A 26,416-nucleotide genomic window follows, 5' to 3' on the forward strand; every position below is an offset into this window, starting at 1 on the left:
CTTAAAAAGCACATGATCATTCACCATGAACAGGAATGAAAGAAATAGCCCTAAATATCAAGGTGTGTGACCAAGGATCAACTAGGTAAACAGTACAGTGGTACCTCAGGTTAAGAACTTAATTCGTTCCAGAGGTCCGTTCTTAATCTGAAACACGATTTCTGTTCTCATCCTGAAGCAAAGTTCTTAACCTTAGGTAGTATTTCTGGGTTAGCGGAGTCTGTAACCTGAAGCGTATGTAACCCGAGGTACCACTGTACGTAGATCAACAATAAAGGCTCTCTTTTTGCCTTTTTATTGAAAATTGGGCATAGAGAAGGGAGCCAATCAGGAAGTTAATGGGAATTTTCCCATTCTTTTGTGGGCCACCATATATGAAAGGATTGGAGAATCTCAGGCCCAGTGACCAATTACAGAAACCCTCTCCTTTCCCTATAACTTCACGTGTTTCCAAGACTGGGTCCTGTCACTAGAAACAGGTTCTGGGACTGTCAAGAGAAGGCTGGTGATTACATATGCTAGTCAAAATTCAAGTGGGTGAAAACTGTCCACTGTCTGGGATTTTTATTTCAAAAGTAAACATATCGAAGCCGCAAAACAGAAAGAAAGAAAGAAAAACCCCGTCATCTAGAAAAGCAGCTACACAGCCGACTCATTTGGACATTTCAGCGGTCTCTCTCTCTCTCTCTCTCTCTCTCTCTGGAAAACTGCTAAGTCGACGTTCGAAGGGCTGAGCTGCAGGCCACAGTGGTGGGGTGTGCAACCTTTGTCCAGTATGGAAACTAGGAAGAAAAGAGGGAATATATATATGAATGTATGTTGCATGACTTGATAAGGAGGTGCTGTGATTCATAGGTGATGGCACTCTGTGCTTCCAAAATATTCAGTGAGGCGCACCCAAGGTCCAAGTCCAGGTCATCGCGATTATACGGTCTCCTGACTGTTCAGCTGCCACTTCAGCTCAATATTTCCTTACCTTTTTTACCATCACTTAACTTAAGGATAGGGTGCAAGTGGCCCTCCCAGATGTTGTTGGCCTACTATTATTATCAGCTATTAAATTTATTGCTTGCCCAGGTCCCAGGGCAGGTAAAAACAATTAAAAATTCAGAATTAAAAACAGTTAAAACAGATTATAGCTGCAGGAACAGAGAGGGCGCTGAAAACACACATCTCAGGGGTCAAAGGCCAAGGTAAAAAGCCGTAAGCCGTATAGTGAGGAGCCCAGGCACACTTCTGCAGGGAGTGAATTTCACAACTGAAGGGCTACCACGGAGAAGACCCCCACTCCAAACTTCTGAGGGAGGTGGAACTGCCACAAAGGTCCCCACTGCTGATCTCAACACACGTGAGGGTCTGTTGGGAAGGAGGCAGTCTTTCAGACTACAACCCCCCATCATCCCTGAGCATTGGCCAGACAAGTCTGGGGCTGGTGGAACAACAACAACTGGAGGGCCACAGCTTCCTGAATCTCTGACTTAGCTCACTGTAGTTAAGGCCAGTGGTGCCATTAGGGTAAAGCTTGGAGGGCAGATGTCTATGGCCATCCTATTCAGCAGAATGAGCAGGATTTCACCCCAACGAACACACCAGTGAAGAAGTAATGCACATTCTGAAGTAATGCCGGTTTCTGATTTGATCCCAGAATATCTCACTTTTCTTTAAAGGTAAAGGGACCCCTGACCATTAGGTCCAGTCATGACCGACTCTGGAGTTGTGGTGCTCATCTCGCTTTACTGGCTGAGGGAGCCAGCGTACAACTTCTGGGTCATGTGGCCAGCATGACTAAGCCGCTTCTGGCGAACCAGAGCAGCGCACGGAAACGCCGTTTACCTTCCTGCCAGAGCAGTACCTATTTATCTACTTGCAGTTTGACGTGCTTTTGAACTGCTAGGTAGGCAGGAGCTGGGACCAAGCAACGGGAGCTCACCCCGTCGCGGGGATTCAAACCGCCAACCTTCTGATCAGCAAGCCCTAGGCTCAGTGGTTTAACCCACAGCGCCACCTGCGTCCCTCACTTTTCTTTAGGACGTCCCTATTTTCATTAGAGAAATGTTGGAATGCATGCGTCCTAAGAGGGTGCCCATAAGTCCATGTGAAGTAATACAGTTTACCACCAGAACAGCCACCCTCCTGAAAGAGCATTAAGTCCAGAGCCTACAATTACTGAACTGTGCTACTAAAATTCAAGGCCTGATTTGAACAATGGGAATAAGGCAGAGCGAGTCATTCCTGAGGGTTGCAGGGCAGACGGCGTGCGCTCTCCGGTTAAAAAGACAAAGCAAAACACTGTGCAAACAGAAAATGAAAAACACCAGGGAGAAAGGTTCCAGCCCAGCCCTTAGCCTGCTCAGCTGGTTTTCTGTGGATGGATTTTGTTTTGTTTCTTTAACACAAAGGAGCATTTGGAAAGATCATCTGCCATCACCTCCAGTCTGAAATGACACAGTCCGTCCGGTTACCTCAACATTTATCACATTCTACTGTAGTCATTACTAGGTTTCTTTCATCGAAAGACTCAATGACCTTTGAACACCCTTCCAGCTCTGACTGTGCTGCACATCTGGATCCAGCCTAAGTTCCCTCTTCCTCCTAAAACTTAAGAGCATCTTCACATTCCAGGTCTTTCCCTCTAGCCTTCTTGGCCATGGCTACAACTGTTAGGTCAAGGCCAGGGTGGGTGTTGTGCGGATGCCTGATTATCGTCTTCCAAAGCAACCACTCTATCTGAATTGAAAAATGGTAAGCGTGATGCTGGTGGTCAACAAAAGAGGTTCAAAGAATCTCTCAAGGCAAATCTTTAAAAATGTAGTATAAACACTAACAAATTGATTGTATTGATATGGGGCTATCTGTTTAGCCCATTTTAGTGTTGGCTAAGTTCTAAAATCTTCCTGGAGCTTTTAACTGTGTATTGACAAATGTACTTTTTTCTGACTGACGGTCGAATAAAAGGTTGATGATGAACACTAACAAATAGGAAACACTGGCCTGCGAGCGCTCCAATAAGAGAACAGCCTCCACCAAAGGTGTTGTGGGTTTTGAATACAGGTAGGTAGCTGTGTTGGTCTGCCGTAGTCAAAACAAACAAACAATCAAAATTCCTTCCAGTAGCACCTTAGAGACCAACTAAGTTTGTTATTGATATGAGCTTTTGTGTGCATGCACAAGAAAGCTCATACCAATCACAAACTTAGTTGGTCTCTAAGGTGCTACTGGAAGGATTTTATTATTATTATTATTATGGATTTTGAAGATGCTCAAACTCAGGACGCAAGGGAGAAACGTGCTAAGAGGAAGCCACGCTTGGCAAACCCTCACCGTGATTAGCTCCCGCCCAGAAACCTATGTCCCCACTGTGGAAGGACGTGTGGATCCAGAATTGGCCTCCACAGTCACTTACAGGCTCACTTTTAAAACTGTGTTTATGGAAGACAATCCTACTTGGCTACGAGTAACAGTTCCCTCACTGCGAGAAGCCAAGTTACAGGGAACCAGGCAGAGGGCCTTCTTGGTAGTGTCACCCGCCCTGTGGAACGGCCTCCCACCAGATGTCAAAGAAAAAAACAACTACCAGACTTTTAGAAGACATCTGAAGGCAACTCTGTTTAGGGAAGCTTTTAATGTTTAATAGACTATTGTATTTTAATATTCTGTTGAAAGCCACCCAGAGTGGCTAGGGAAACCCAGCCAGATGGGCCAGGTATAAATTATTATTATTATTATTATTATTATTATTATTATTATTATTATTATTATTATTGAAGGGTGAGGGCCACCAAGCTGCAGTTTGTGTGCTGTGGTCTCTAGGCAGCAGAATGCAAATGGAAATATCTGGCTAAAGGATGTCCAACTCTAAGATTCCATGGTTCTATTGTTTTCATTTTTCTGTATTTTGTATTTTTTCTTCTTTTTTCTTTTCTTTTTCTTATTTTTGTAATCTTTTCTGAAACTTTAATAAATATCATTTTTTTTAAAAAGATCCCATGGTTCTATGTGATGTGGTGGTTGGACTAGCTAGAACTGGGGAGACCTAGATTCAAATCCCTGCTCATCTATTAAACTCACCCTCTTTTCATCTACCACAACCTGGATAAAACAAGGGGGGGGGGAGATGAACCATGTAGGCTTCCTTGAGCTTCTTGGAAGAGAGGAAAGATTTGCAACCTTATTGTATTTTATTTATTTAAAGCAGGGGTGGGAAACCCTCAGGCACAGGGGCCAAATGCAGCTGTCTGTGTCTCTCTATCTGACCCTCAGGTCTCTCTCCAGGTTACACCCCTCACTGCTCAGAAACCCCTAGTTTTGTACTGAATACACTTACCCTCCAACATCTGGGTGATCCAAATTGGGAAGCTTGTTTCTGTTTTTTGTTTTGGTCCTGAGCTCTTGTGGGAGCCAGCTGACTTGCGCCAGAGCACCAGACCAAAAACAGGACATTCCAGGATCCAATCAGAAGCCGAGATGGCTTCTGATGTCCCACCTAAATCAGGACAGTCGAACGGTATGAATACTACATTCTAGCCATGCAAAGGAAAAAGGTAATCTCCATTGCTCCACCCACTTTGGCATCTGGCTCCTCCCAAAAGTAGCATCCAAGCCCTTAAATGTGGCATTTTGACTGAAAAGGGTTCCCCACTCTGATTTAAATAGCTCCTATGCTGTCTTTACGAACAAAATCCACCCAAGGTATCTCACAAAATGAAATTGATCTCATATACCTAACAGGAGAATTTAAGTTCATGGACTTAGCAGAGAGTCACACTTTCAAATGAATCACAGTGCAGCCCACTTGCAATGCTCCCAGTCTTGCATTAAAGAAAACAACCAATTAAATAAATTGCTTAAGCATCCCCTCTCTGAAGTAGGATCACTCCCATCAAAGTGATGGCTTTTTCCTCCAGGGTTCACGTTTGGGACAGTTGTGTCCTGTGCCAAATGAATGGGCCTGGGCATACTTGCGGAGGAGGAAAAAGCCTTTTGTAACAAGGGGAAACAGGCACGGGGAACAAAGTTCCAGACTAGCTTTCTACTCTACTGCACCCGAGTGCCCTGCCTTTTTCAGAGACCTTCAGGGTCCGCCTGACTTCCAGGCAGCTGTAAACACTATCTATCTGCTCTGGTGAGGTTTCACAGGCGTTGGACCCAGAGCTGACCAATTCTTAATAATAATAATAAAAACTTACCAAAAACAGGAAGCCAACCAGCATGAAAATGAAGAATGACATTGTCAGGCATAGGAGAACTGTGGCCCATCCTGGAAAAGCGCCACAGTTGGGATGGCATGTGGTGTTCTCTACAAAAACAACAGGAATAAGATATGTGAACTAAACTGACAACAATTTACTCAATTTACTCATCAACAACTTCTTATAGGTGATCCACATTCCAAACACAGGGCAGCTTGAGGAGTTGGGGGTTCTCCAGCTCAGATTTTTGCTTGAAAGTAGTGAGAATGTTGAACTGTCTTCCAGCTGCTGCTGCTGCTGCTGCTGCTGCTGCAGCTGCTTCCTTGTCATCCCCTCCACCATTACTGGGTCATATCTCGGTTGTAAAAAGGTAAAGGTAAAGGGACCCCTGACCATTAGGTCCAGTCGTGACCGACTCTGGGGTTGCGGCGCTCATCTCGCTTTATTGGCCGAGGGAGCCGGTGTACAGCTTCTGGGTCATGTGGCCAGCATGACTAAGCCGCTTCTGGTGAACCGGAGCAGCGCACTGAAACATCATTTACCTTCCTGCCGGAGCAGTACCTATTTATCTACTTGCGCTTTGATGTGCTTTCGAACTGCTAGGTTGGCAGGAACAGGGACCGAGCAACAGGAGCTCACCCCGTCGTGGGGATTTGAACCGCCAACCTTCTGGCAAGTCCTAGGCTCTGTGGTTTAACTCACAGCGCCACCTGCGTCCCAGCTTGGTTGTAGGATCATAGAATTGTAGGGTTAGACCCCTTGCAATGCAGGAATCTTTTGCCCAACATGGGGCTCAAACCCACAGCCCTCCGTTAAGACTGAATGGAGCCACCAACCTCATTTCCCCCACCTGCCTGCCTTCTTACATATTACGCGTTCAAAGGGGCTGCATTACTGCCTGTCAGTTTCCACACCATCCTCTCCTCCATCTCACCGTTGCCCTTGTAGAACTCAGCAGGGAGGACAGTGGCAGACAAGGCTAGAATTTGTTGGTTCTGCCTGTCGTTGACTCTGGCTCCACCTGCTGGTGGTCTCCCTGCCTAGCATCCTACTGGTTCCAACCAGCCCCAGCCACTGCAAGGCAAACGTGGGATTCCAAACCCCATGTCTGCATTCCAAAGTGTAGGGTGGGGAGGAATGTCCTTAGGTCTGGGAGAATCAGCAGACAGAAGAAGGGTTAGGCACCCCCTCCTTCCACCCACCAGTTTCCCCCCACAAAGTGTCCCATCTCCTCACTATTTGCATACCCTCCAACATTCCTCTGAGGAAGACAGGGGTGCCCTATATTGTTGTTGTTATACCCATCTGACTGGGTGGGTTGCCCCAGCCACCCTGGGCAGCTGTCAACATATATACAGTGGATGCTCAGGTTGCGAACGTGATCCGTGCAGGAAGCACGTTCGCAACCCGCAGCACAGCGTATGCACATGCACAGGTCGCGATTCGGTGCTTCTGCACATGCGCTGAAACCAGTTCTGGTACTTCTGAGTTTGGCACGGTGCGCAACCCAAAATTGTGCAACCCGAAGCATCTGTAACCCAAGGTATGACTGTAAACACATAATAAAACATTTAAAAAAGCTTCCCTATACAGGGCTGCCCAGATGCCTTCTAAAGGTTATATACTATCTCCTTGACTCAGGGGTCAAGTAACTCCACACCCTCCAACATTTCTCCGATGAAAATAGGGACACCCTAAGGAAAAGTGGATCATTCTGAGGTCAAATCAGAAACCGAGACGGTTTCTGTAAATCCAGGACTGTCCCTGAAAAATAGGGACACTTGGAGTCTGCTCTGGGTTTACCAAAGCAAATAACCACTTTGCAGAAGTAGGAACCTAGGAACTACCTTATACTGGATCAGACCAATGGCCCACCTTAGCCCAGCAATGCCTGCACTGACCAGAAGGAAGTTCAGGCAGGGGTTTCTCCCAGCCCTGAATCGAAAGTTTCCTGCTTGGCAGGGGGTTGGACTCGATGGCCCTTGTGGTCTCTTCCAACTCTAGGATTCTATGAAAGCGTGATGAATTGAATTGACCACTGAACTGAAAGCAGATACTGTGCCGTTGAACTGTGCCCAGTGCCCTAAAGTAACATGCAGTTCTACCCTGAAGAAGCCAACTCAGCGGGGCTATAGATAGGTTGCTTATTACCTTCCGCATGGACCGTGGACTTTCTAAGAGTGGGAGTGGCATTTACAGGTGGGACGGTGACGGTGGTCTCTTCCTGCTGCGGGGTGTTAGTTTCCACAGCAACGGTGCCAGTAAAATTCTCTGTCGAAGGGAGGGTCAGATCCTCAAGGTTTTCTGTCGAGGCAAAATCTTCCTGGCCAGGGGAGCCTTCCCCCAAGAAGCTGATGTCACTTCCTGGAACGTCCAACCCAGCTCCAGTTTGGGTTGCTGTAGCAACACTCTCAGGACCCAGAGAAGTTGCATAGGGAGCAGATGGGGGGGTTGTAGAAGCAGCACTGTTGACGCTGGGAGAGGTGCTTTCAGAGGAACCTTCCAAAGCCATAGAGGAGACGTCAGGGGTGGTTGTGTGGGCAGCACATCCCAAAATGGGGCCTTCAAGTTCACCACCAACTGCATTGTTGCCGACTTCTCCAGTGGTGGCTCTAGTAATTCCTCTGACGGTGGTGGTGGTACTTCCTCCAGCAGTAACAACTGTGTTTTGCCCATGAGCTGTGACATTTAGAGTCAATATGACTGTACATCCTTGAGAGATGTGGGCTGCCATTAAGGCAACATCCACAGCTGTTGCAAATGGCAAAGCGCAGTGTACTGTAGTGACGGTATCGCCACTTACGCTGAGTGATATCTTCATTTCTGCAGCGGTTCCTTCGGTGATAACGGGACCTGTGGGTGCTGAAAATAAGAAATATATAAATTCCTGCACCGAAATTCTCTCTACCACCTTCATAGTTTTTTCATGCAAGAAGAAGAGGAGGAGTCTGAATTTGATATCCCACTTTATCACTACTTGAAGGAGTCTCAAAGCGGCTAACATTCTCCTTTCCCTTCCTCCCCCACAACAAACACTATGTGAGGTGAATGGGGCTGAGAGACTTCAAAGAAGTGTGACTGGCCCAAGGTCACCCAGCAGCTGCATGTGGAGGAGCAGGGAAGCGAACCCGGTTCACCAGATTACGAGTCCACCGCTCTTAATCACTACACCACACTGGCTCCCAGCTGGATACTGAAGGGAGGGGTGGCATGGCTCAGTGGTAGAGCACATGCTGGTTCAATCCCCAATATCTCCGGGTACGGCTAGCCTTGGGAAGAGCTGCTGCCACTCTTTGTAAACAATACTGAGCTAGACAAACGAAGCGGTGGTCTGACGATATAAGACAACCTTGTTGGAAGGGACCCCGAGGATCAACTAGCTCAATGTTTCCCAAACTTGAGTTTCCAGCTGGTCTGGGCTACAGTTCCCACCATCCCTGACCAATGGTTCTGCTAGCTTTGGACGGTGGGAGCTGTAGTCCAAAAACAGCTGGAGACCCAAGTTTGGGAAACCCTGATCCAGTCTAACCCTCTGCAATCAAAGAATAAGCAGCTGTACCTCATGGGGATTGAACCTGCAAGCTTGGAATTATCAGCACCATGCTCTAACCAACTGAGCTATCCAACTCAACAGGGGAAGGTCCCCCAAATCTGCTGCATGAGACAGCCTGCTCCACATTGCCCAGTGGGAGGGATGGCTTTCATTTGCTTATTATTGCATTGACACTCCACATTTGCTCCAAGAACTCAAGGTGGCATAGATCACTCTCCCTTCTGTATTATCCTCATAACCACTCCATGAGGTTGGTGACTGGCCCAAGGTCGCCCAGAGAGCTTCCAGACTTAGTAGGGGGTTGAATTCCTGAGTTCTAGTCCATCAACTGTAATCACTACACTACACTGTCTGCAGCTTGTGTGTCAAAAATTCTGGCCTCTGCCACACACACACACACACACACACACACACACACTGGCTAAAATCCTAAGCACACTTACATGGGAGCAAGATCCATTGACCACAGCGGGAGTTGCTTCCAAGTAAATATGCACCAGATTTGGCTGTGAATGCAGGAGGTCTTACCGGTTTCCGCAAGGCACAGGATTGCTGGGAAGATGATCTTCCAGGGGGCAGCCAGCACCGGCTCCATTGTAGCTGCTCCTTAGCGACTTCACCGGTTGCCTGAGGCAGGAGTGCCAGCGATCGCATGGTTTTATGGGAACAAAACAAACGGGATGGTTTTATGGGAAGGAGGTCGCCTGGTATCCAGTGACACCAAGGAGTGTTTCCATTAAAATGGAGGTGCTTCTGCCCAGTGATAAGGGAACTCATCCGGTGGCGTTGGGCAGCGAGAAAATTATAGCCAGTAAAGTGTAATAAAACAGCCTTTCATCTGGGGCTAAATCCTTTCTTCCAGTTGGGTCAGAGCATTTCCAAACCAGATTTCTCCAGTTTTTCTTTTTATTGCATCTCCTCTCACTAGAAAACCTTTCTAGGAAATGGAAGAGAAAACTGGAGCATTATCTGAATATTCTAGGGGCAAAGGAATAAGAGACCATGAGAGCTGAAGGGACTTCCTTAAACCCATAGGTATCACCATGTTTTGAAGCGCCCATAACAACTCAGATATGGTGGGTTAAAAAAAATAATAATCTTACATTTGTATATTCTGCGCTCTGCATGTCCACTACACATCCAGCTATCTAATTGAATCACCTACTGCAGGATCTTCCCACCTCCAGACAAGTAACTGTCATGGTGGACTGGTTGGGTGTAGCATACGGTTGCCAGATGTCCCCATTTCCTGGGGGCAGTCCACGGATTTACAAATCAGTCCCTATACAAAATCCATCGAAGTTGAAAAGTGTCCCCGGATTCATTGAAAACAATCTGGTAACCTTAATGTAGGAGTGGTGGGACACACCAGCTAGGGAACCCCCAGAGGAAGAAGGCTCAGAGCCAGGGAACTGGTGATGGGATGACCATGAGTGGTCAGAGGGAGCAGACTGGGAGGAGGTGGTGATGTCGGAAGCTGAAGAGGCAACAGGGTTTAGTGAGCAGGAAGAGGATGTGTCAGAGAGCAGTCTAGAATCAGAGGCAGAAGCAGAGATCCGGCTGCTGAAGAAACAGAGAGTCTCCCCCTCCTGCTTCAACCAGCTCCACTCTCCCTTGGTTTCCCAGATGTAGAAATGAAGAGGGTATAACAGAGACAGACAAGGCGTCAGTCTCAGACTCCTTAGGAAGAGGAGGAGCCTTAGAGAGCAATGCAAAGGTGGGGACCTTCAGTCCTCGCAACTGCCTCATTGGGGCAAGACCTACTGGGAAGAGTTGCTGTGATCACTAGACCTGAGCAGTTTTGTTTCTTTGAATGAAGAGTGAACTTCACTGGCATCGGGCACTGTGTTGTTTTATTGCTGACCTATGCCTGAGAGCATCCTTTACACCAGAGGATAGCTGTTCTTCTGGCAAGGAATTGGATCTCTTCTAAGTGAATGTTTCCCTCTTCCTCAGAGTGTTATTCTTCTGCCAACACCTTCATTCTCGCCAGCAGCAAGAGAGTGATCCTTGTAGGAAAGGGACACATCTATAACGTCCCTGAAGGCCTCACCCCGCAGCCTCTCTTAGTTTTGGCATGTCTGTCACCTTGGTCTCAGGAGAAAGAACTCACTGCATCTTGGACACACCTAGGGCTTCTGTCCAACAAGGAGATAGTTGTACATGTGGCGGAAAGTGAGGGGAAAAGCCCCACATTCCTGCTAGCATTCTCCCTGCATAATTGTTTTTGTAGTTAGTTTTGCAGCATGAGGGCATTCCCGTTGAGATCTCATAATGAAGTTCTATATCAACCTATTGCAACTTTCAGGATAGTGGTACCAGATCTCACATTATTTTTGATACAGCTTGTAAAATTTCCAAATGCTCTTCAAAGACATCTTTTAACACATCAAAGGCAGATCTGGAGTAGCGACTTCTCCCACGGGAACACTAAGATGGAAGAAGCTACATTCGTCAGAAACTTCCTTTTTCTTATTTCCGGGCTCTGAGTGCCGTTGCCAAAAGGCACCAACCCACGCGGAATATGAGCGAAGTTGGGGTAATCACATGGTTTGAAAAATACAGACGACCTCTTTGATGGGAGAATTGTATGGAATCCAATGAAGGAATGTGTTCATTGGCTATGAGATACTGACTGACTCCTGGGGTGAAAAAATATTAGTAATGGGGAGGGGGACTAAGAAAGCAAGAAGATCCCTGCTGGATCAAACCAAAATCTTGTCTAATCAAATAGTCTTGCAAAGTGGCCAACCAGCTATCTATGATGCAGGTGGCGCTGTAGACTGTAAACCACTGAGCATCTTGGGCTTGTAGATCGGAAGTTCAGCAGTTCAAATCCCCTCGACGGGGTGACCTCCCATTGCTCTGTCCCAGCTCCTGCCAACCTAGCAGTTCGAAAGCACACCAGTGCAAGTAGATAAATAGGTACTGCTGTGGCAGGAAGGTAAACGGTGTTTCTGTGCGCTCTGGTTTCATCACGGTGTCCTGTTGAGCCAGAAGCTTCTGTTGAGCAGAAGCAGGCCCACATGACCCGGAAAGCTGTCTGTGGACAAACACTAGCTCCCTTGGCGAGAAGAGCACCACAACCCCAGAGTCGCCTTTGACCGGACTTAACTGTCCAGGGTCCTCTGCAGGTTGGTGGACAGGATTGGAGCACAGTGGCATTTCCCTTGCTGTCCTTCCCCCACCAACTGGTATTCAGAGGCACAGCGTGACTGGAATCCTTAACAGGGGAGCATGCCACGCTGCTGCAACATTTTGTTGCGGGATCCATTCCTTCTCTTGACTACACAGTTATTAGAGTCACAGGCGCCGTCTCCTGAACTGCACCAAGCAACCTCCAAAGCATGCTTCTTTAGGTGCAAGCTCTGAAAAGCCATTAACTGGCCCATAATGGACAATCAGTAAGCATGGAAACCCATCTCCTGTGCCACTAACTGCCTATTTGGGAGCATTTGCTGCTCACCAAAGCTGTGCATGAGTCATTGCCGTCACTGTGTTTGATTCGTAAGTCAACACATCCCCTTGCAGTGGGAGGCCAAGGCAAGATGGCAAATAAAAGAATTGAGACTGGGTTGGGTGCCCATAAGGCAACAATGAAGAAACATTGACCTTATGGGATTCAGAATCTCTCTTCAGGACAATGCTGCATATCCTCCTGATAACTGACTCTGAAGAGAATAGTTTTTATTGTGAATGTTCCTTTAAGCAGGCCCCAATCCCCCTCTACAGGAGGCAGGGCTGTCAATAATTCAGTCAGGCCAACCATGTGCTGCCCACCAAGGCTTAATGAAGAACTCTCAGGAATTTAGGCCACATTCACACCTCACATTTAAAGGACAATGGTACCAATAATAATAACAATAATTTTATTATTTGTACCCCTCCCTTCTGACTGGGTTGCACCAGCCACTCTGTGTTGCTTTCTACATAAAGTGGTACCTCTGGTTACAAACTTAATTCATTCTGGAGGTCCGTTCTTAACCTGAAACCGTTCTTAACCTGAGGTACCACTTTAGCTAATGGGGCCTCCTGCTGCCGCCACACAATTTCTGTTCTCATCCTGAGGTAAAGTTCTTAACCCGAAGTACTACTTCCGGGTTAGCAGAATCTGTAACCCGAAGTGTTTGTAACCCGAGGTACCACTGTATATAAAAAAACATAATAAAATATCACACATTAAAAAGCTTCCCTAGACAGGGCTGCCTTCAGATGTGAATAGTCATGAATTCTGGGAGCTGCAGTTTCATAGTTGTGGGGAGACTCCTATTCCCCTCCCACAGCTACAATTCCCAGAGTGGTTAAAACAATCAATCCTTCTTCACAGGAAACTGGGGTGTTTTTACATTGTGAATGCCCCTGTGGTCCTCTAAAGAAGGGTGATATAAATTAACTGAAAAACAAACGAACTCTGGGAATTGTAGCTCTGGGAGGGGTAGAAACGAATGCAGATGAGGATGACCACGATAATAAAGGGTCTGGAAATCAAGCCTTAAGAGCAAGTTGGGTATGTTTAGCCTGATGTAATACGATTGCCATCTTCAAACCAAACCCCCTGATGATCTCTCCCAGCGGCTGCATGAAGATGTTGAAAAGCATGGGGGAGAGGACAGAACCCTGAAGGCACCCCACAAGTGAGAGCCCAGGGGTCTGAACACTCATTCCCCACCACCACTTTCTGATCACAGCCCAGGAGGAAGGAGCGGAACCACACTGGAAGAATGGCAGATGAAAGTGATGGACTACATGGAATTGGCAGAAATGACTGGCAGAATCCGTGACCAGGGAGAAGAGTCGGTGGAGGAAGGCTGGAAGAAATTTAAAGACTATTTGCAGAAGCACTGTAAAATTAAGGAATGTTAAAATGACGTTTGATTGAAAAGAAGTGGTATTGGTAAAAAGATTTTTAAGAAAATGTAAATGGGGATTGATAAAGGATAAATGCTAGAGGGTAAGGATTTGCTGAATTTAATATTTGAACTGGAATACAAAATGGGAGGCGTGAGGAGGTCAAGAAACTAGTGAATGAACTATAAGAGATGAAAATGTTAATTTATTCTTTGTTCTGTTTTTTGGTTTTTCTTTTCTTTTTTTCCTTCCTTTCTTTTGTTAATGGTTTGTTACTGTGTATTTTTTATATGTTTTGTTCCTGTATGCTTTTATTCTTGAAGTTCTTCATATGTTTAAATTTTGAAATTCTTTATTTTTTGTGAAACTTTAATAAATATTATTTTTTTTAAAAAAAGGAAGGAGCGGAACCACTGTATGACAGTGCCCCCAGCTCCCAGCCCCTCTAGACGGTCCAGAAGGATGTTATGGTTGATGGTGTCAAAAGCCGCTGAGAGATCCAGCAGAACTAGGAAACAGCTCTCACCTTTGTCCCTAGCCCGCCGGAGATCATCAACCAGTGCGACCAAGGCAGTTTCAGTCCCATGATGAGGCCTGAATCCCGACTGGAAGGGATCCAAATGGTCCACTTCTTCCAGGTGTGCCTGGAGTTGTTCAGCAACCACTCACTCAATCACCTTGCCCAAGAATGGAACATTTGAGACTCGGCGATATGTAATAAGGCACCAGACTCAAGTTATATTAGCCGAGGCATGGAGCTAGACGTTATGAAGCAAACAGCACCCCCAGACTTGTGGTTTCCTTTATATGCCAAAACATTTGACCCCCAAGTCCCACTTGTTGAGGAAAATTGCCTTTGATAAGGAATGCTTAACCCTCATCTCCACTATCTTTAATTACTTTTTGCACAGCTGAGGGGGGAAATACCATTAAGGAGTATTTGCAGGAGAAAAATAGGAAGCACAGCATAGGATGATGGAGGCACCTCCCTCTCCCGCTGGGCCTTCTCATTTATGACTACATTTCGACCCCATCCATCTTCTGAAGGAAGTGCCCTCCCAGAGTTATTGGAGTACAACTCCCATCATGCCTGACCTCAAGAGCTCAAGGCAGTGTACATCTTTATTTTCCATTTATTCAACCCTGTGAGTAGATTTGGCAGAGATAAAGCGATACTTTTTGAAGGGACGCAGTACACTTTGCAACCATGTGCTGAATGGAACCTAAACCTCCCCAGGCTACGTGGAGCACTCTATCCAGGGCACTCTGCCTCACCGGCAAACACGGGTTTAGTAATGCACGATTGCCTATAGATCAAGGGATGGTGTGGCCCACCACCCGCTGTTGGACTTCAACTCCCATCATCCTTTGCCAACCCCTGATACAGACTATGGCAGATTCTGAGTTCTACTTGGCTCCAACAGGACTCACAGACCCGGAATCAGTCTGAATGACCTTGTGTATTGGGAGTTAACAAAAATAGCTTTGTGGGTGAACCAGTGCACGTTGTTCTTTCTTTTTCCCCACATCACTCCAGGGCAGAAGACTGTGATCAAGCGATAGCATCTCCCGTTCCTTTCCACCTCTCCACTTTGCCTCAGGGACACAGTGTGAGAGAGGCCTCAGGGGACCACAGCCAAAAGAAAGGGTAAAGCTTCTCCGTGAAGGAGGCCCTCAAGGTGAAGAGTGTTTCTGAACTACAAGGGTCGGAGAACGTCACCCGCCCTGCCTCATAGTCCAAGCTAACAAGAATCCTGCGGGTCGGAGTCTCTGTCTCTGCCACATTTGCTGGTGTTGCAGGAAGGAGCTGGTAGGGTCCCAACTCCACAGCCCAAACCCCATGTTCTGGTTGAAGTACCACAGGCCTCTTCCTTTCCACAGATTCCTGAGCTACACCAAGGGCCCAACCGCAGCAGCCTTTCACATCTACCAGCCAATGGTGGCGACCGCTCAAGAAGCCCTCAGAGCCCAGCACACAGAAGGAGGGGTGGAATCTTCTAGAAGTGTCGAGGTAAGCTGGGAAGCCATCCCTGCGGCTCACGGTCCTCCGGTCAGCTGAAATCGCCAGGTTCGGATGAGCTGAATTGGGATCCAAGGTGATGATCTCTGTAATAACACAGAGGAGTGTGTGCTTCTACCTACATCACATATGAAGCGCATGCACAGATAAGATCTTCCACTCTAGATTATTAATAAAAAGAGAAACTGGCTGCCCAGCTTAGTATTATTGCGCTCGCTCCAATTCCCTGAGCGATGAGATGTTTCAGCAGTGCAGTGCTTACTATGTTTGGATTCCATTGGAAGGAGGTTACTGGAGGCATTTATATTTTTACATCTAAATAGGGTTGTTTTTCAGCTGGAACTCATCGGAGGCACCCCTAAAAGTGGCTGTGGTGCCCCGAAAAGCTCAACAACTTAGGGTTGTCCACCCCACCCCACCCTCCCACTATATATAAGAAGTCTGGTGACTTCTTTCAGTGTATCTGAAGAAGTGTGCATGCACACGAAAGCTTATACCCAGAACAAACTTAGTTGGTCCCTAAGGTGCTACTGGACAATTTTTTAATATTTTAATTTATTTCATCCCAAAAATGTGAGAGTTCCTGCACCTCTTTTTCTAGAAAAAAAAGCACTGCATATAAATACAAGTCTCGCTATCCGAACACATTACATTCTCAGGAAATTCCTTGTAAAAGCAAAGATTTTCTTAACGAGACAACAATTTCCCTGGATTCCTATGTGGAAATTTCTAATGCGTTCCTGGCCATGGAGTTTTGACCCTGAAACGAACAACAAAACAAACAGGGACAACCCTCTGAAACCTTGCAAAAGCCAAACAAGGAAGGGGGAAATGATCTTACTTGTCCAATCTTCCTCCTCCCCTTACTGCCATGGTTTCATGGTTGCTGCCGCAAACCAGCAAAACAAAAAATTAAGGCTTGCTCAAGGCCAGTTATTTGTTTACCGTACTACATGCAGATTCAACTGTTTGGATATCTGAATCTGTAGGGTGTATAGCGAGGCTTAGGGTACTAATTCCTCATGTTTGGATAAGTGGATTTTTGTATAATGGAAGCGGTATAGTAATCCCTGGCATGCTTTTGTCTCTATACCCATTCTCCTGACCACTCTACACTAAAAACCCAACTCCACCTGAACTTATTCAATGTCCATTGTAAAAAAAAAGGGGGGGGGAGGAGGAGACCTTCCTCCCATCCGTTCTTGGAAGTATCATGTCTAGGATATAACTAACATCATCAATGCTACTATATTAACATAGGAAGAGCCAAAGGTAGGACAAAGCCATTGTGGCTAGTTCCAATTGATAGCCACTGATGTTCCATGAATGACTAGGTTTTTTTTTATAAACCATCCAAGTTGGTGGCCTTCACTGCCTCTTGTAGCAGTGAGTTCCACAGTGCACCTGTGTCTTGTTGCGCAAAGAAGTTAGTGCAAAGTACTAACCTCTCATCTCGTTCATATGCTCCCACAGGGCAGTCTTCTTCCGAGAGAGATAGGAAATTCTCTCCTCCAATTCCATGGTGGACACCGGCGACCATTTTGGAAAGTTCCAGTTTTTGCACCTACCACGAAAGAGAGAGAAAAATCAGGTTGCTTCTGGGCACATAGTCCTGTTTGGCAGAAACTCTGGGCTGTATTCAACTACAGAGCAGACGCACTGAAATTGAAGCAACGACACGGGTGGCGCTGTGGGTTAAACCACAGACCCTAGGACTTGCCGATCAGAAGGTCGGCGGTTCAAATCCCCGCGACGGGGTGAGCTCCAGTTGCTCGGTCCCTGCTCCTGCCAACTTAGCAGTTCGAAAGCACGTCAAAGTGCAAGTAGATAATAGGTACCGCTCCGGGGGGAAGGTAAACGGCGTTTCTGTGCGCTGCTCTGGTTCGCCAGAAGTGGCTTAGTCATGCTGGCCACATGACCCAGAAGCTGTACGCCGCCTCCCTTGGCAAATAAAGCGAGATGAGTGCCCCAACCCCAGAGTCGGCCACGACTGGACCTAATGGTCAGGGGTCCCTTTATCTTTAAATTAACAGCATCTATTAATTTCAACGGGTCTGCTTTGAGCATGACTGAAGGTAGATACAAGCTTACAAGCTTCTCGGGCTAGTTGTTGACAGAATGAATCACACTTACAACCACAGTTGCTTACCTCTTCAAGAGGCTCCCAGCATCCTAAAGGAGGGAAAGAAATGGGGAGAAAGCAGAATTTTAAGGGGTGCCCTTTCACAGTATCAATTCACAACTCAAAATTCCTCCAGGAACTATGTGGTAGGGTGGGGTGTAACGTATGAACTGGGCTCTCGCTGAAGTCTAATTTTGTGGCGGGACGGCTTATTAAATTTGTATATTTGTATTCTATTGCTTTTGAGTGCTTCCAGGCGACCTATTTACCAAGCCTTCTTTCCAATCTGTTTGCAGGGAGTTTAGAGGCTGCCGCACCGAAGCACGTCTTAAACTGCGCTCCTAGTAAGTTAGCAAAAATGTGTAAGACAGGTACAAATGTCTGTTGGAAATGTAAAGAAAAAGAAGGCACCTCCTATCATATGTGGTGGACATGTAAGGTAATAAAAGTATTCTGGGAAATGATATACATTGGACTGAAAAAAAAAGGTTTAAAATAACTTTTTTATAAAAAACAAACCAGAGGCTTGTCTATTAGGAATTGACGGTGCTGGAATTCCAAGGGCGCAGAAAAGACGTTTTATGTATGCGAAGACAGCTGCACGGATGTTGTTAGCCCAGAGATTGAAAGAAGATAAAGTCCCTACCAGAGAAAAATGGCAAATCAAGTTGTTGGACTATGCCAAAATGGCAAAACTGACCGGAAAGCTCAGGAACCAAGAAGACCAGAACTTTAAGAAAGAATGGGGGAAATTTATAATTTATCTTGGAGACCACTGTAAACAGATGAAAACGTTAGCAGGATTGCAATAACACGCGTAATGTAGCAAGTACTATGGAGACAATGGACTTGTATAAAATATGGACTATTGAAAAGATGCAATAGAAAAGGTTTAACAACAGAACCCAAGGAGGGGAAGGTGGGAAGTCCAGAGATTCGAGGGAATCTTGTCATTTTGGGTGTGTTGTGGTATGATTATAAACTTAAATATGTAAAACCAAATAAAAATTAATTTTTTAAAAAAGTAAAAATAAAAATAACTTATAGTTGTGTTTTCCAGGAAGTTTCACTGTACATTAACAGATCTTGCACACTATTCTCTCGAAACAGAAGCACCTTCTGTTTTCAATGTTCCCAAAGCGCTTGGCATTGGAGTATGCAGTGGCTTAAAAACTCTCCCTTTCATGCTGACGGCCAGCTCCAAGATGCTGGAGAGAGGAACCCTGCAGCAAAAATAGCAATGTGTCTTCAACCCCACTCCCCGCACAAAAGACGCTGAACCACCAGCCGCTGCTTTTACCTTGAGGAGCTCAGTATCTGGCCGCTGACAAATTTGCTCCAGCTCAACTATCAGTCCTCGTAGAAGCGGCGCCCCCTGCAGGATCTTGCTCTCGTTCTCCCGCTGCCTTCTCTCCAGCTCGCTGGCCACTTCCGAAAGCCCCTGTAGGGCATGGCACTCCCTGTCCTCCAGGGTCTTCCGTAACTGCTGGAACACGCGGGCAGTTCTCTGCCTCTCAGCTTCCGCACGACCCTGCGGAGGAAGGAACGGGAAACGGTGCCACTCCAAAAGGGTAAGGACAGGTAACATCGAAAAGCACCTTTTCTCCTTGCTTGCTGCAGCAAAACCAGAGTATCGGAGTCTAGTAAGTTCAGCAATGCTCCTGGATAAGAGTCGCTGGAAAATACAGGAGGGGAGGGCGCCCTTTTGCTTGAATCCTACTTGCTGGGCTTCCCACAAGCAACTGCTCAGCTGCTGTGAGGACTGTGGCTCAGTGGTAAAGTATCCGGCTTGCATATGAAAGATTCCAGGTGTCAGCTAACAACCTTACACCATGCATTTGCCACCATGTCTAGCTTGGGTCTTATGCTTGGGGTTTTGCTTAGATCTATGGGACACAGGTGGCGCTGTGGGTTAAACCACAGAGCCTAGGGCTTGCCGATCAGAAGGTCGGTGGTTCGAATCCCCGCAACGGGGTGAGCTCCCGTCGCTCTGTCCCTGCTCCTGCCAACCTAGCAGTTCGAAAGCACGTTAAAGTGCAAGTAGATAAATAGGTACCGCTCCGGCGGGAAGGTAAAGAAGGTAAATGGCATTTCCATGCCCTGCTCTGGTTCACCAGAAGCGGCTTAGTCATGCTGGCCACATGACCCGGAAGCTGTACGCCGGCTCCCTTGGCCAATAAAGCGAGATGAGCGTCGCAACCCCAGAGTCAGTCACGACTGGACCTAATGGTCAGGGGTCCCTTTACCTTTAAGGCAGGCATGGGCAAATTCGGCCCTCCAGATGTTTTGGGACTACAACTCCCATGATCCCTAGCTAACAGGACCAGTGGTCAGGGATAATGGGAATTGTAGTCCCAAAACATCTGGAGGGCCGAGTTGGCCTATGCCTGATGTAAGGTTTGGGCTGAGGACTATACTCTACATCCTACCCCAGTCTGAAATGCAGCAACCCTGCTTTTTGCCTCGACTTTCCCAACAACAGTGTTTCCCAAACTTGGGTCTCTGGCTGTTTTCGGATTACAACTCCCACCATCCCTAGCTGGCAGAACCAGTGGTCAGGGATGATGGGAACGGTAGTCCAAAAGCAGCCAGAGACCCATAAGATATAAAGATCTGCTGGAAATCAAAACCCCTAGATGGGTGTCTCCTGTGGAGGCTAAGGCAGTGAAGAAAATCAATATGGAGGTCGGATGGCCGAAGTATTGTGAAATCTTGGAACAAGAGGGAGATAAACTGAAATTACAAAGTCATGAGAAAATGAAACATAAAGTACAAAATTGGTTTCAATATCATCAAATAATGGAGTTTTTCAAACAGGATAGGAAAATTGGCTTTCAGGTGGAAAAATCAAAATTAGAGACTGAATTGTTAGAACCCAATACTAAGAATTTATCAAGAATGTATAACTTGCTGCTGAAATGGAATACACAAGATGAAACAGTTAAATCGGCTATGATTAAGTGGGCACAGGACATTGGTCATAACATTATGTCTGCTGACTGGGAGTGGTTGTGGAACACCGGTATTAAATTCACGGCATGTAATGCCTTAAAGGAAAACATTATGAAAATGATTTACAGGTGGTACATGACCCCAGTCAAGCTAGCAAAGATTTACCATTTGCCTGATAACAAGTGCTGGAAATGTAAAGAGACTGAAGGTACTTTTTACCACCTTTGGTGGACATGCCCGAAGATTAAGGCTTTCTGGGAAATGATTTATAATGAAATGAAAAAGGTACTTAAATGTACTTTCCCTAAAAAACCAGAGGCCTTTCTCTTGGGCATTGTCGGCCAATTGGTGTCAAAGAGGGACAGAACTTTCTTTATGTATGCTACAACAGCAGCAAGAATACTCATCGCAAAGTATTGGAAGACACAAGATCTACCCACTCTGGAAGAATGGCAGATGAAAGTGATGGACTATATGACATTGGCTGAGATGACAAGCAGAATCCGTGATCAGGGAAAAGAGACGGCGGAAGAAGAATGGAGAAAATTTAAAAGTTATCTTAAGGACTATTATAAACTTGATGAATGTTAGAATGTTGAGGTTTTCAGGAAGAAAGGGATACAGTGTTAAGAGATAAGATTACAGAAAAGACTAAGATGACAGAGGTTGGAAAGGTATATTTAGAAGTTGCTAAAAAATACTTTGGACATTGGGATGCAGAAAGGGGGGGTATGGGGGAGTCCCGGAAAAGAAATGTATGAAAAAATGTTATGAAATTATACGTGTTTGTATGTCTTTTTATGTGTTTGTTTGTGTTTAAAAAATCTGTAAAACCAATAAAAAATTTATTAAAAAAAAAAAAAAAGCAGCCAGAGACCCAAGTTTGGGAAACCGTCCCCTACAAGGTACGGATTGGGGTCACTGTGTGCTATCGATTCAGCAGCACAACTGCTCTCTATTTGTGTAGCCTAGACTGGCATTTGCCTCTTAATTGCTAGCTATATACATACGTGTGCCACCCAGAGTGACACATTTTGATCTGTGGAACCATTGCTTCAAGAGCTGCTGTTGCTATTTGTCGCCCCAGCTGGTCTGACAGCGTTTGCTGGATGGACATACACATTCTGACACAAAATGTGCCTCTTTCCTAAGTGATGTCACTCAAGCCCCAAATATACCTCAAGGAGCATCTCCAACCCCATCGTTCTGCCCAGACACTGAGCTCCAGCTCCGAGGGCCTTCTGGCGGTTCCCTCACGCGAGAAGCCAAGTTACAGGGAACCAGGCAGAGGGCCTTCTCGGTAGTGGCGCCCGCCCTGTGGAACGCCCTCCCACCAGATGCCAAAGAACTAAACAACTATCTGACTTTTAGACGACATCTGAAGGCAGCCGTGTTTAGGGAAGCTTTTAATATTTGATGAATTATTGTGTTTTTAATATTGGATTTGGATTTGATATCCCGCTTTATCACTACCCGAAGGAGTCTCAAAGCGGCTAACATTCTCCTTTCCCTTCCTCCCCCACAACAAACACTCTGTGAGGTGAGTGGGGCTGAGAGACTTCAGAGAAATGTGACTGGCCCAAGGTCACCCAGCAACTGCATGTGGAGGAGCGGAGACGCGAACCTGGTTCCCCAGATTATGAGTCTATCGCTCTTAACCACTACACCACACTGGCTCTCTGTTGAGAGCCACCCAGAGTGGCTGGGGAAACCCAGCCAGATGGGCGGGGTAATAATAATAATAATAATAATAATAATAATAATAATAATGACAGCTTTGCCTAAGAAGGCGAACTTACCAGCAGCATCTCCAGCCTCTTCCCTTGGTTCACTGCAAGGACCTCCCTGCTGTCCCTCTCGCTTTTCAACAAGGCCAGGTGGTGCTGAAACTGGGCCTGCCAATAGCAAAGAGCAGATGGGTGTTCAAGGCTTAGGGAGTGGGCAGTTCTGGGTTTCTGCATCGTTCTCCTCCCTCCATAGGCATGAGCAAGGCAAGCAGATCATAGGCAGTTCTAGGATGCCCAAACACTCCTGAGAGGTATAGGACCTCAAGCCTCCTTACAAGGTGTGCACTCTTTCCTGCAAGGTTCTAGTTCTAGGTTCCTGCAAGCGCCTGGTAGGAGGATCCTGAAAACCCATTTCAGACAATGGCGAGGCTCCCAAAATGTGAACCTTCACAAAGCCTTCCATCTCAAAATGCCCTGTGACTGCAGGTCATAGGCAAGTTTCTAAGAGCCAAAGTGCATTCCATATGCAAACAGAAATAGTAGCCAAACAGCCAGTTTTAACTTGAAAAATCCACTGGAGGGGCAGAGGCTGAGAGTGGAAGAAGCAGGTGGAGGGGAAAATAAATGCTTTAACTCTTTTCCCCACCAGCCATTTCCCTACTACAAAACCACCCCTGAGAAACTTCTTTCCTGCACAGGGTTTAAATATATATAATGGTATATATATCTATGTAAAGTTGTTAAGTGTGAAGTCTTAGGATAGTACAGTGGTACCTCGGGTTAAGTACTTGATTCGTTCCAGAGGTCCGTTCTTAACCTGAAACTGTTCTTAACCTGAAGCACCACTTTAGCTAATGGGGCTTCCTGCTGCCGCTGTGCAATTTCTGTTCTCATCCTGAAGCAAAGTTCTTAACCCAAGGTACTATTTCTGGGTTAGCAGAGTCTGTAACCTGAAGCGTATGTAACCCGAGGTACCACTGTATATGATGTGACTTTAGCTATACACTGAATGTGTCGTGTGTGGTTCTCTTGTTGTTTCGATACATAAAGCAATAAGGAGGGACACTGCCATTCTTAAGAAATCCTTTGCGTGCAAAATGCACCCCCCAATCTCTCACCTCGCCCCCCCCTTCAAAAGCAAAATAATGTTTTGTTTTTAATGCAAGTATCTCGTGAACAGAGATCACTGGAGCAAACGCACCCCGAGCTACGATCCTTCCCACTATTCTGGGTTGCGTGCAAAGCTCGCCTTACTCACGAGTAGCCCTACTGAAGACAATGAACTTGACTGATTACGGGCGGCGGGGGGCGTCATTCCTTCCGACGGGAACTTCGTGGGAAGGCGACTCTCCTCTCGCTGCCTTTACCTTGTACTCCTCGGCTGCCTCGTCCGCGGGGACCACCGCGTGAGATCGGTGCTCCTTGGATCTGTCGCAGACCACGCAGATGAGAGCCTCGTCCGCCCGGCAGAACAACTTCAGCGGCTCCTGGTGCTGTCGGCAAACCGGCCCCGATCCTGGGCTGCTGCTGCTGCGGGCGGGCGGCGGGGAAGGCGCGCCCGGAGAGGCGCCGGGGAGCTCGGCCAGCTCCTTGGCCCTCTCGGCCACTTTGCCCAGCTGCGCGTTGGGCCGGAGCTTCCCGGAGCGGGACCTCTTCCTGCACTGCGGGCAGGGGAAGCAGCTGTCGCCCAGGCCGCTCCAGTAGGTGGTGATGCACGCGCGGCAGAAGTTGTGCTCGCAGCTCAGGATCACCGGGTCGCCGAAGTAATCCAGGCAGATCGGGCAGAAGAGCTCTTCCCGCAGGGCGCGGGCAGCGGCGGCAGCAGCAGCCATGGAGGAAGGAGGGAGAAGCAGCGCTTTTTTGCAACGGCCCCGGCTGGCACCGCCTGCCTCTTTCTTGCTCAGGCGTGCAAAAATAAACAGCCGCCACCCAAAACCGAAAGTAGGCGGGGAGAAAGCCAGAAGTGGGTGTGCACCATAAAAGGAAACTCTGGGAAGTGGGGACTCGTGGAAGCTAAATACGTGGCTATTTCTACACCGCTTACTGCATGAGAAATTATCTCCAAGCGGTGCACATAAAAAAGTGAAGCAGGCGCGGGAAACTTTTGGTCCGCAGACGCCGCTGGACTACAGTTCCCACCATCCCACGGCATTGGCCTGTGCTTGCTTGCTTGCTGGGGCTGTTGGGAGTTGTAGTTCAACAACACCTGGCAGGCCAAAGGTCCCCCCCCCAATGCCTGGAGTAAGGGGCAGATCCACAAGAAGCAGATTTGATGCACAGACAGTGGCGTAGCGTGGGTTCTCAGCACCCAGGGCAAGGCAAGTAATTTGCGCCCCCTAACCCGTGGATTTTAGCACTCGAGTCTCTTCCGCGCCCCCCCAGATGTTGCGCCAGGTGCGGCAGGCCCCCCCTGCACCCCCCACGCTACGCCACTGCTCCCACCACAAGTCTTCAGGACAGCCATCCGAAGGCTGGTGCGGGGAGAAGGTCTCTCCGCCCCACCGCCAGCCTTCGGAGGAGGTCCGAGGACAGTGGGGTTCCTGCTTCCTCGAGGAGGGCCGGCCAAACGCGCGCCCCCCAAATGTTGCGCCCGGTGCGGCCGGCACCCCTGGCACCCCCCACGCTACGCCACTGTGCACAGAGAATCCCGGGAACTACGGTTTTCCCCTCGAAGAGTTCCAATTCCTGGTACCCTTAAACTAAATAATAATAATAATAATAATAATAATAATAATAATTATTTATTATTTGTACCCCGCCCATCTGGCTGGGTTTCCCCAGCCACTCTGGGCGGCTTCCATAGAAACCAAAAAACACTAAAATATCATACATTAAAAACTTCCCTGAACAAGGCTGCCTTAAGATGTCTTCTGAATGTCAGGTAGTTGTTTATCGTTTTGACATCTGGTGGGAGGGCGTTCCACAGGGCGGGCGCCACTACCGAGAAGGCCCTCTGCCTGGTTCCCTGTAGCTTTGCTTCTCGCAATGAGGGAACCGCCAGAAGGCCCTCGGCACTGGACCTCAGTGTCCAGGTAGAACGATGGGGGTGGAGACGCTCCTTCAGAAACTACAGTTCCCATTATTTTTGGGGGGTGGTTATGGGCTTTGAACGTGCGTGTGCTATAGAGTGTGGAGCTACCCCAAAGTAATGGACAACTTAAAACAGCAATACAGTGGTACCTCGGGTTACATACGCTTCAGGTTACATACGCTTCAGGTTACAGACTCCGCTAACCCAGAAATAGTGCTTCAGGTTAAGAACTTTGCTTCAGGATGAGAACAGAAATCGTGCTCCGGTGGCACAGCAGCAGGAGCCCCCATTAGCTAAAGTGGTGCTTCAGGTTAAGAACAGTTTCAGGTTAAGAACGGACCTCCGGAACGAATTAAGTACTTAACCCGAGGTACCACTGTACTAAAGTTATATACATAGCTGTCAAGTTTTCCATTTTCTTGCGAGGAATCCTATTCAGAATAAGGGAATTTCCCTTTAAAAAGGGAAATGTTGACAAGCTATGTAAATATACAAAAGTTACATTTATACAAATTAATAGAGATAAATCTCAGTTCCTTCACCTGATCCCTTTCCCACTCCCCTCTGTCTCCTTGTCACAGCAGCCTGGCTTTTGCCTATGCCTTCGCCCACCCAGTTCCCCACCGGGGGCCCAAACTTACAGCCACAACAGCTCACCATGGAGAGGAACCCTGAAAAGTGCTGACACGCCTCTAGTCTCTCCCTCTCTGGTTTGCTTTTTATGGACAAGCAAAGTGTTGGAGGAAGCTTCCTCAGGCCACCCGCATCTGTGGCCCAAGCAGCGGTCAGCTGCGCCAGTTCCAGGCTAGAGCCAGTTTGGGCAAGTTTCCCAGGGGGTCCTCAGGATGGGGAAAGGTCACCCCCCCCCTAAATACTATCAGTTGCGTTTTTGGCCTTTGGCTGCTTCTGCTCCTCCTCCAGCTGCTTTTCAGATAGTTCAATTTGAGTTGCAAACTGGTCATTAAAAGGGTTGC

At 47.2% G+C, this 26,416-nt stretch overlaps 2 protein-coding genes across 2 annotated transcripts; both read right to left on the reverse strand.

Moving 5' to 3' along the window:
* Positions 1 to 144: 144 nt before the first annotated feature.
* Positions 145 to 9,779, reverse strand: MUC22 (mucin 22). The gene is made up of 4 exons (XM_082210528.1): positions 9,271 to 9,779; positions 7,341 to 8,051; positions 5,187 to 5,296; positions 145 to 782 (listed from the first exon to the last, which is right to left on the reverse strand). Exons 1-4 carry the CDS (start codon positions 9,335 to 9,337, stop codon positions 711 to 713), a joined length of 960 nt encoding a protein of 319 aa, XP_082066654.1. The 5' UTR covers positions 9,338 to 9,779; the 3' UTR covers positions 145 to 710.
* A 4,928-nt stretch (positions 9,780 to 14,707) lies between these two features.
* Positions 14,708 to 24,550, reverse strand: LOC309524955 (E3 ubiquitin-protein ligase TRIM39-like). The gene is made up of 6 exons (XM_082210218.1): positions 23,779 to 24,550; positions 22,484 to 22,579; positions 19,033 to 19,263; positions 17,760 to 17,782; positions 17,056 to 17,174; positions 14,708 to 15,696 (listed from the first exon to the last, which is right to left on the reverse strand). The coding sequence occupies exons 1-6, from the start codon at positions 24,241 to 24,243 to the stop codon at positions 15,188 to 15,190; spliced, it is 1,443 nt and encodes a 480-aa protein (XP_082066344.1). The 5' UTR covers positions 24,244 to 24,550; the 3' UTR covers positions 14,708 to 15,187.
* Positions 24,551 to 26,416: the final 1,866 nt, after the last annotated feature.

This window comes from Podarcis vaucheri (genome assembly GCF_965113315.1).
Source record: "Podarcis vaucheri genome assembly, chromosome: 2".
In the NCBI taxonomy this organism is placed as follows: Eukaryota; Metazoa; Chordata; class Lepidosauria; order Squamata; family Lacertidae; genus Podarcis; species Podarcis vaucheri.